This window comes from Zonotrichia albicollis, chromosome Z, assembly GCF_047830755.1.
Source record: "Zonotrichia albicollis isolate bZonAlb1 chromosome Z, bZonAlb1.hap1, whole genome shotgun sequence".
NCBI classification, from domain to species: domain Eukaryota; kingdom Metazoa; phylum Chordata; class Aves; order Passeriformes; family Passerellidae; genus Zonotrichia; species Zonotrichia albicollis.
The window spans coordinates 13,973,700-13,984,790 of NC_133860.1; the positions used below are offsets into that span (position 1 = coordinate 13,973,700).

An 11,091-nucleotide genomic window follows, 5' to 3' on the forward strand; every position below is an offset into this window, starting at 1 on the left:
TTACTAAAGAATATTCCAGATCAAAATTTATGTGTTAATTGACTTAATCATGTTGTATCTACCACTGTTGATGCCTGTATTTTGATTTATATGAATATATGCGTATCTGGAGACTTGTAGCTCTGCTTTGCTTTTCTTCAGAATATGATGATTTTTGTTTTGGGTTTTTTTTGTTTTTGTTTTTGATTAGGGGTTTTTTTTGTAGATTTTTACACAGGGAAATTGAATAATTCCTTCAGGTCACAGCCAGGTCTACCACTACATAGGTCTTCTCAGTATGTCAGATACCAAGTTTGTCTGTTTAAGCAGAGTAGGTTTACTGAAATCTAGTCCCTCATCCCACCAGCGTGGTGGACAGACAGATGTGCCCTTCACATATGTCATTACAGCACATGGCCATCACAGTTGGGAAGTCTCCGTGCCTGCCTCATCTTTCTCAGGTTCAGCTTCAGGCGGGATGTGAAATTCAATGCAGAGTTTGTAGAGTAGAACACCAAAAAGACTTCCAAGAGTTGGAGCTGTGACTGGGACCCACCACCAGCAATGATCAGCCCTAAAAGGAAGCACAGAAGAGGCAGCTGGTGAGCCAGACTGGAACCACTGCTCTGCCACCACTTCCTGCTGGGGCAGGAGTGAGCAGAGGAGTCTGTCCCACTCCAGGCACTAAGCCTACAATTGTCTTAGACAAACCTGCTTTCCTCCCACATAACTGCTGGAGGGAAGGTAATTTTCCCCATCAGCATGGAAAGGCGGCTCCACACTGCAGGTTTCATGTTCTCCAAAATAAATGGGCTGTGTGGTCTTGATGAGTGGGACTCTCAGACACACACATGCATTTTGCCTCCCTCTTTCCAATAAAATCTGTGACTCCTCTACTGAGCTCTTGAATATATTTTCTGGGAATTTAAGGAAAGTGGGCATCCAGGACAGGAGACTCTGGTAATGATTTCCCCATAGGAAAAGCCGTAACATAACAGCATCTTACTAGACAGAGGAAGGCAAGGTTTCATGTCCAAATTCAGACTCTAAATTTAGGAGACCTGTTCAGCAATCCACCTGCATTCCGGTGAGCTGCATTCTGGCTCTCTGCTCACTGAAAAAAACAACTGGATCTCCAGTGAACAGGCAGACAATTTGGTGTCCAGACTGAGGTATCTGCATGTCAAGGTGAATCCCATGCTGGAGAACTGGTGTACTCCAAATTTTGTGTACATAATACAGAAGGCTCCTGTAGGCACAACCCTCCCACTCTGCAGTGCTACCATCCCTTGGTCCAGAGAAAAAAGGCTTCATGACACATTTTATCTTGTGCTTATCTCCTCCCTTGGCAAGCTGAGCAGGGTAAGAGCAAAACAGGTCACTCACGAGAAGACTTCCATTCCCCAGCCAGCAATTGCCGTGAAGATCCGTGGGGGCAGGTCCCTGGAAGGGTTTATGGCATAGCCTGTGTTCAGCCCCATTCCCAGACCAATGCCCACGACCAGGATACCCGTGAGCATGGGCTGAGCGCCTTTGACAGCTGCGTTGTTTTTGTCATCATGGATTACTAGAATACCCAGCATCAGCATAACTGTTGCTGTAAACTGCGGGAGCAGAAAAGGGAGAAGAACATGTCAGGAGAGAGGATGGGGATGGTTGAAAGATCCTGCTCAGCAGAGGAGAAGACTTCCCAGAATGAAGGAGCAGATGAGATTCATGGTCTGATCAAGGCAGGAGGGACCCAAATATTACTCCTTCCTCACAGGTGGACTGAAGAAAATTCTTTTCTTAGCAAAAATCTCATCACCAAGACTGATACAAACTTCTGAGCAAGGTCATCTGTCTCTATCAACCAGTCAGGGAAATGGTTTATTTTAAGTACATTCTGTCTAATAAGAGCAGAGCCATAACAAACTGCTCACGAGACAAACCTGATCACCTCTAGAGGAAGTGATGTTTTGAACAGCCTGTATGCAGATATCAGGTTCTCACCTGGGAAACTGAATTTCCCATCAGTGACTACATAGCTGGCATTTGTAGATTTGCAGTGCCCAGGACATCAGGAAGCATGGTTTTGACAGAGGTGATGACACCTTCCTCTTTCTGCTTTAGAAAATGCAGCTGGAGAGACTTGGACTGCTTGCACAGACACCAGCAAAAACAGAAAACCAGAAGCTGTAGCTTTTGGCAAGGCACTGTCACTCTTATTTTCTTTCTTTTGCATCAAGGACACTGGTCCACAGAGGGCTGAGGGGATCCACTCCCCCCCTCTAGGCTCTTTCACCATCCTCTTCATCATGCCCAGGCAGGAGTTTTATCAGCTCAGAGTCCAAATCACAGGCTTCCAAAGATTTGCACTGGAAGTGAATCTTCCTTCCCTAATGTCTCAGTGCCCCACATCCCCATGAAAAATCCCTTCCCTATTTCTGGGCATCTGGACACTGCACCGTAAGCTGAGAATCCACTGCACACAGTCTCAATGGATCTGTTCAAACACAGAGTTCAGTCCAGGCTGTGCTCATGTGGAGACAGTCCCAGGCTCTGTGCTGGGGAGGGGCAGCCAGCACAGCTGCTGAGGAGCATGGAGAGGGTGTAGGACCCAATAAACAAAGGAAAGTGCAGCCCAGAACCCAGAGGGGATGGCTGGTGATACAGCTCAGCTTCTTACTTCTCAGTGCTTGAACAGCATGCAGGGAAGTTGTCTGGAGAGCCCCTCGACCAAGCTGTGGAGCAGCCATCATGGATTAGGCTCTGAGATCTTACCTTTCAGATGCCTGCCTGGATGCTGGGCTCCTTGGGAAAAGAGGTTGTGGTTGTCTGTGCATGTAGGGCACTGGGGACCTGTAGCAGCCCTGCACCACCCACCTTCTCCTGGCCCACAACAGCCATCCCCACTGACCTCTGAGAAAAAGGCTCCCTGCAAGGACACATTGGAAGCAGGGTACGTAGCGAAGATCATTGCTGTGGCAGTTGGTCCTGTCACTGTAAAGCTCCCATTGGTGTAGTCATAAAGAGCATCTAGGAGAAGTGGGAATTATGGAAGTTAGCACAGCATTTCATCCCACAGGACACACACACAAGTACACCTGTTGCAGCCAGCGCAGACATTAGGGAGAAGGGAGGCAGTGGAAGATGTGATGGAGGTGACACACTCCTCACAGAGCATGATCTCACCAATATGTTACCTACAGACTTTGGTCTGCACTCACTTCCTTACACCGATCAGCTCCCTATTCCTGCTCCAGGAGCCTGGGTTGGCCTGGGTGGTCTGGATGCACTGGAGGTCTCCAACCCTCTGCCCCTCAAAGACATGCTAGAAACAATGGGTGGTGGGCCTCTGCTCACAGCTCAAAACCCCAAATGGCTGAAAACCTGTGCTCCACAGAGCAGTAGAGTTCCCCCAGAGCTCTAGCAGCACCTAATACATGGTAGTTCATTAAAATAAAACCCCTGCAGACCTGGAAACAAAATGCTGACAAAATGCAGCTACTGCCCTTCTGCTGAAGACAGGTCTTGGAAGTGGGAAGCCCTGAGAAAAAGGAGCTGTGTTCTCTGGTTTGTGTGTATCCTTCCCAGAGGTGTATCTGGGACCTGCTCTGAATTCAACCCAGGAGCTTACCCTCCTCACCCAGAAATCGTGCTGGGTACTGCAAAAGGATATCTTTTGACAACACTGTGGCTTGACTGAAATTATGACTACAGCAACCTCTGTGATAAAAGACACGACCCTACCGTAGTAGAGAACAAAGACGGTGGCTGCTGCCAAAAAGGAGCCCAGGAACTGGCCGAACACATAAGCTACAGCCGTTTTCGGAGAGATGTTTCCTATAACACACTGTGTGATTGTGATGGCAGCATTCATGTGAGCTCCTGCAAAATCACAGAAAAGAGAGGCCTCAACACTGATGCAGCTGTTTGGGAACATGTCACATGGTGGATGCCCCATCCTTAGAAATATTTAAGGCCAAGTTGGACAGAGCTCTGAGTAACCTGTTCTAGTCGATGTTTCTGCTCTTTGCAGGGCATTGGACTGGATGAACTTTAAAAGGTCTCTTCCAGCCCAAACTATTCATTGGTTCTGCGCCCCATGCCTCGCAGTAATCACCGAGACAAAAGCTCGAACAACAAGACTCAGGTCAGGGTATTGCTCCTGCACAAACACAAAATGATCCTTTCTCTCTCTACAGCTGAATCATGCAGGTAAAAGAGCTCCTAGCTTGTCTTCTAAGAATTCTGTAGACCACAGGCTGCCTCACCTGTCAGATATACCGCCTCTTGGGGAGGTATGTGTTTCTCTATGAGCTTCTCCCTACTGAGCTTAAAAAGAGACCATACTTCAGCACATTTTATGTAGCTAGTGGTAGATTAGGACCTTGTTTTGATGGAACATTTTCTGGAGGAGGTTGGTATCACAATGGTGGTTTTGAAGACTAAGTGGGTCTGGGTCTCATGCCCTTTGATGCAAACCACATGTGCTCTCTAGGCCTCCTATCCCCAGAAATCTAAAGAAAATATTTATTTTTCCTGCTTGATAGGTACAAACTTTGAGGGTCAGTAAATGTTCCAGCCTTCATGACCATCTTCTACTCCAGAATGACAAAAGGAGTAAGATGCAGACACCCATCAAAATGCAGGACAGAGCAAAGTGGAAGTGCGTGTACCACCTGCAACAGTCCAACAATCACAAATGGAATGGGGCTGATCCATTCTTAGATCCTCTGCTCTTTTGTGGGTATGGCCAGCCATTTCAGAGACCACAAAAAGCATCTTGTGACACAGATGAAGCCAAATTACTATGTCAGGAAGGTGTGAAGTTTGTTTTGTAACCATACTATTGCTGGCTGAGCTGAGATCCCTTCTGCACTGCCCTCTGCCCTCAACAGATCAGCTCCTTCTCAAGAGTCACTTGGGACTGTAGGACCTACTTTCCTCAGTCTGCTTTCCCCAGAGTGTTTCCACCAGCTCCAAAAGGATAAGAAAATCAAGAGCTGACTGCTCCTGACTGCTCACATGGAAAATTTTTCCTTTCCAAGACAACCCCAGGTTTGGACCTCTGTCTACTCCAACAGTTTAAGAGCAAGGAGTTGCTTTTAACCTTCTGCCTATTAGGGTCCTTAATTTTTTTCTCTTGGTGCAAATGAATGCAGAAATTGCAGAAGGCAAAGGTAATGCTCTTGTCATGTGATGGATGCCACCTCATGGCCCCAAAACACCACTCCCCAAGTTCGTGTGAGGCATCTGTGCATGGGTGTGCGTGATAAGGAGAAAATTTGCATAGCATTTCTATTGCAACATCAGCAGTAAGCTCTCCTTCGCAATAAATTATTTAGTTCCCCTTGGGTTGTATCAGCAGCAGATTTTGGGAGCTCCCTGTCCATGGGCTGTGTTGGCATGTCCCAAATGAGGGAGCTGCTGAACCCTGGCTCTACTGTCCACAACCGAAGGGGCTGGTCAAACCTCCTCCCCTGTCCCTGTCCCCCTTGCCCTGTCACAGCTCAGAACACGAGCTGGGGTCAGTATTCTGTAGGTATGCTGTGCATGCCTTGTCCCCAGGCTCTCCTGCTTTTCATGCCTGGGGACTCTAGGATTGCTTTTTTTAGGTGAGGGCACTGTCCGTGCCATAACACACCCCTCCACAGCCCACTCCTCCTGTTCCCAGTGCACATGGCCCTTTTGGGACATGGATATGTCCCATGTTTGACTGTGCTGCTCACCAGATATTTTTCCAGCCGCATAGATACCCAAGGTAACGCCAATGCCAAATGCTATGTTGATGCTCAGATACTGACCAACGCTTCCTTTTCCCAGTACCACTTGTGCCACACAGGACAAGCCAAAATCCTGTGTAAAAAGAAAGAGAGAAAGGAGTGTTAAAAGTATTCTTGTTGCTGCGGTAGACTGAGCTTCTTTGCTAGTTTTTCTGCAAAAGTAATGAGTTCCTAAAGACAGGAAGTCTCTCAGGTGTCAGAAGAAAAAGAACAGCCTTGCCCCGAAAAAACGGAAGTGATACCTGTGATTGGTGCCCATCAAACCAAATTTGGCACTCTTATTATGGCTGGGTATGGGGAGACAAACCCCAAACACTCACACCAAGAGCTGGGCTCAGTGGGGTCATTCACACAGCCACACTGCAGATGTCTCTGCCTGAAACCAGGGGCATGGACTGGGGGAGCATCACCGTGGACCACTGGGAGAAAACATCCAAGGTGGACTGAAGGAGGGTGTGCAAATTCTTACTGTCCTTCTTTTCCTGGTGTGCAATTTATTGACTAAATATGTCATTTGGGCAGCATGCAGCTATTTGCCAAACTCGACTCTAATTTTGGTAACATTCAAGCAAAAGACAAGAAAGGAAATTCTGGTTTGACTTTTCCACTCAATACATATATTTTAAGGTTGGAAACAGCCAAAGTTTCAGTGGGTTTTTTTTAGTGACTGAAGGAGAACCAAGGGGAAAAAAACTAGAGATAAACACTCTTCAGCAGGAAAACACATATTCAAGACATTGCTCTGTCCTGAAAGAGAGAATTCTATTTCATGCTTTTGATGTGGGAAGAGTGGAGAACTCAGTTCTTTGCATGCTCTTACACTGAAATCTAGAGAAGGACAAGGCATTGCTTGAGGTTTCTGCCTCATAAACCACTGAGGGTTTGGAAAGTGTATCCTGTTCCTTGGATTGCATTGATGTTTATCCAAGGTGACATGTCTTTCAAAGACACGAAAGTCAATATGTTCTCCAGCACATAAACTTCTGATTTGGCTTGTACTATTTAGATGTGATTTTTTTCTGGCTACTCTGCCTGCATCCAAATTTTATCTCATGTGTCTGCTTCCCCTCACTGCTTTCAGACATCACCCAAATTCCCTGTTCCCCAGAGAGGCTGCTCTTCTTATCACTCCTGTAGACACAGACCACACTCTGTGCTCTGCACAGAGCTACAGCCCCACAGTGTGAGCCCTTTCATTCTGCCTCAGCAAAAGCCCCCAGAAACAGTTTGTGATGTCCCCTTAGCATCTGCAAATTACACAAATTCTCTCTCTGATTGTTCCATCTATCTTTTTCACCTCTGATTTTTCCAAAGCCAGATACAAAAGACAACAAATGTGTAAGGCTCAAGTTTTGCAGGAGAGCACACAGGTGCAGAGAGGGTTGCAGAGGAGGAGACATGACTGCGCATAAAGAACAATATCCTGAAAAAAACCCACAAGAGAGGACACAGAATGTGGTTTTCAGCACAGATCCAAACTTCTGTTTTCTCCCTGCATCCTCACAGCCCCAAAACACCATTTATTTCAATTTCTTCTTCCCTAGTCCTTAGTCCTGCTGCCTGGTTCCTTTTACCAACACTTCTGTCCATTAAACTGAGAGGCCCTGGGGTGAGTGTTATCATCCAAACAACAGCCATTCAGGCATCCTGGAGGTGCATCCAGAGCACAGCCTCTTGCACTGAGGGCCAAGGTGCTGCTGAGGAGTTGGGAGATCTATACTTTGTTCTGATGCTGGATGCTGTTTGTCTTCAGCCCTTGATGGGGCCCATGGGCAGTGCCTTCCTTTTCTCTCTTCCCTCACATGGATCAGTGAAGGAAGAGCCAGTGTGAGCTGCAGGCTGCAAAACCTGCCTTGAACTGTCAGAGTGCAGAGTGAATTCTCCACCTTATACTGCTTCTCTGGCAGGACAACCCTGAAATTGTTCTTTGTCACCTGGGAACTTCTACCACCAAATAACGGAGAATGGAAAAGGCAAAAGAATTTGATAAAATGCTGCAGAGGAGTCATAGATATCTGTACCCTGACTTACTATGGGTGCAAAACTACCTGGGAGTGAAATTCAAACAGCTGGAGGTGCAAAATTACATGACAAAAAGCGACCATGCTCAGTACAGGCAGTTTTTGTCCTTGTAAATGAGCACCTTTCTTGGTACAGAAAGCTATGTCAGAAGGTCCCTATGCTTACCCAAAACTTAATTTCTTCCTCTTTAAATCTCCAAGTGCAAGTTATTTAGGTTATGCCCAGCCTTTGCATGCCAGCCTCTGTCCAGTCTAAAGTGTCTCATCCCAGGCTAAGTCCAGGTGTGGCAAATTGGCACAGATAGATACTGGCCCTTCTCAGAGGGAGGATCTCATTCTGCTCTGCTGATCAAACACTCAAAATCTCTGGTCCCAATGGGTACTTCACCCCCACCAGCCCCTACAGTGACTGCAAAACCTTCCTAATCCTCTACCCAAACATTTCTGAAGCAGCCCACAAGCTCAAACCCACTTAATTATTTCTTTGTGAAACAGATCCCTCAGGCAAGGGGGCAGTTTATCTATGATTTACATAAGCACTGTTCGATTGGCAGCAAGAAAATCAAAAGTGAAATCCTGGCATGCTTCACACCCTGTAATTACATTTCCTAATGGTGGGTTGTTGTGGTTCTGGAGAATTTCTCTGGAAAGTTCATTACCCTGGCAACACCAGGGGGAAGAGGGATGAACGCTATTTTCATTTTGCAGCAGCTGTCAGTGATAGAAGAGGCTGGGTCTGTTCCCCAGACCAGTTCAGTTCCCCCCCAGCTACACCACACCTCTGGCACAGCAGAAGGAAAAGTGTCCATTCACTTTATGGGATCTTCTACAAGCATTGTGGACACTATTCTTTTGTTTCATTCCCAGACTCTTCCTCAATTTTCTCCTAGAAGAGAGCTGAAAGAGCAACATGTCCAGGAAGGGCAGTGGAGGTGGGAAAGGGTCCTCAGGAGCACAGGTTTGATGAGGAGCAGCTGCAGGAGCTGGGGATGTTCAGTCTGGAGAAAAGGAGGCTCAGGGAGGACCTGATCACTCTCTCCAGCCCCCTGACAGGAGGGTGTAGTCAGGAGGGCTGGTCTCTTCTCCCATGCAACAAGGCAAAAGGAAATGGTCTCAATTTGTGCCAAGGGAGGATTAGACTGGATATCAGGAAAAATCTGTTCACCAGCAGGGTTGTCAATCATTGGAACAGGCTGTCCAGGGAAGTGGTGGGTTTACAGATATTAAATACATATAATACCTTGGAGGTACTTAAAAGACATGTAGTTGGGCATTTAGGGACATGGTTTAGTGGTGGCCTCCACAGTGCCAGGTTAATGCTTGAACTCTTGAAGGTCTTTCCCAACCTAAATAATTCTGTGATATTTTAATTCTATCCCACCCACTTTCCTCACTCCCAGCACCCACCTCCCTTTCCCTGCATTACTTTTTTTGCTCCAGAAGGTTTTTGGCAGATGGTCTGCCTGCTGGGAAACTGCCACCCCACCAACCAACCCCTGGGGATGTGGCAGGAAACCACTGACCTTACACACTGCTGCCTTAAATGGCTGCACTCACACACACACACACACACACAGACACAGACACAGACACACATGCACATGCACAGACTCCTTACCATGAGGATGAATGTTGATAGTGCTTCCGCCAGCATCTGCCTTATGGTAATGTTATTAATCCTGAACACCTTGTTGACCTTCGCCATCGTCTTGTTGCGGCAGCCTCCGTGCTCCTGTAGTGATGGCACACTTCACTGCACTGAGCCAGGTTACCCTTTGAAACTTGGCACCCTCTCTTCCCCCACAGACACCTTCTCCCCTTTGGTTAACCATGAACAAGCCAACAAAGCAGCAGCTAGCCTCAAAGTCTTTCCCCCAGCCCTCCCTCATATGCCATCCTATGAAAGCTCAATGGTAGGGATGCAATATTTCTGTTATGAGGGCATTGGTGACACCGTGCCTCTGCCCAGGAGAGCCTAACCCCAGAACACTGGAGCTGTCAAAAGCCCTGAGGTGCTCCTGATGCCTGTCTTTCTCCTTAACCTTTTCTACAGGAACTGAACAGGAATTTTGGCTCTGCTCTGCATTGTAACCCATTGACTGTTTGTTTAAGCAGATTGGATTGGGACTGTTTGCCCATGCAAGACTAATGGGTACATCTTCTGCAGCAAGGATGCTCTGCCTGGAGCTGGTTTTCCCTGCTGTCTGCAGCTGGGAAGAGCACAGTGCATTGTTTCAGGTGGAATATTTGCTCTCATTGAATGCACCTGTGCATTCTGCAGATGCCTTCACACTCACAGAGAGCCTTGCCACCAGCCACCCTGTCCATCCTCTCATACAGGGCAAGGAGAAACCAACCTCAGCAAGGAGAGGTGGCCCGAGAGATCTTCAGTCTTACCTGGCTGCCACAGCAGAACCATTGCTGTCCTGATTCCTCCTCCATCTCCTCATTCCCTCTGCCTATCTCCCTGCTCACCAGGTGCTCTTACTTTTCCACGGTGGAAAGGTTTTAATACCTTTGCTTAATCATGGAAAAACATATCCACTGAACACTCAAGACCTTTTCCCTCAAGCCTTTTCTGGTTATTTGCTGGTTTTCTTCGCCTTCCTCTCAACCTGCTGCAGCTTCTCAGTGTGGCTCTGGAGGGGACAGCTCTGCACAAGTGTCAGCAGCTGCCCTGATAGGGACAGGGTGCTCTGCTCATGCTGCCCCTGCCCCTGCCTCCCTCTCCTCTACTGCATGAGCTTTTCTTTCACCCACAGGGCACTCAGCAGCTGTATGGAAGACCCTGGGAAGCTGATTCTCCTCTCTGCTCCATAGATCATTGTATGTCTTGTTGCAGGGAGAGTTTTATGTACTGGGGTAATCCCTCCTCCAGTGACAGATTAGCTATTGACCTTAGTGAACACCTGGCTAAATATGCAGTAAATTACTGGTCTGTCTCTGATACTGAGGATCATTTAATTATGATGGATGATAATCATGTTGCTTGCGAGGGTGTTTCTACAGCACATTTCTAGGTGGGATGGTTTCTGTCTTGTGGGTCTGTGGCCTGTGCTGCAGCATAATAAACCTTTCTAGGTCACTTCATGCTCTCCCATGCAAATGTTTACTGATAGAGCACAAAGCATGGGTCCTGGACAAGACCTTCAAGTTTCTTCTGCTCGTGGTGATTTCCAGCTGACTTTACATGTCACCTGAAATCCTTGTGTCTCCACATGCTGGAGATCTCACAGCCTTTCTCTGATGGACAAGGTGTCAGTGGGTCAGTGACACCCACAACTGGACCTACAACTTTGTTTTGTCTCCTGCATCTCAGGGAG

The 11,091-nt window shown here is 47.3% G+C and overlaps 1 protein-coding gene across 1 annotated transcript; it reads right to left on the reverse strand.

The window, feature by feature from the left end:
- Nucleotides 1–376: 376 nt before the first annotated feature.
- LOC102063489 (aquaporin-7-like) lies at nucleotides 377–10,210 on the reverse strand. The gene is made up of 7 exons (XM_005489659.2): nucleotides 10,166–10,210; nucleotides 9,387–9,500; nucleotides 5,694–5,820; nucleotides 3,712–3,849; nucleotides 2,879–2,997; nucleotides 1,366–1,583; nucleotides 377–553 (listed from the first exon to the last, which is right to left on the reverse strand). Exons 1-7 carry the CDS (start codon nucleotides 10,208–10,210, stop codon nucleotides 400–402), a joined length of 915 nt encoding a protein of 304 aa, XP_005489716.2. The 3' UTR covers nucleotides 377–399.
- Nucleotides 10,211–11,091: the final 881 nt, after the last annotated feature.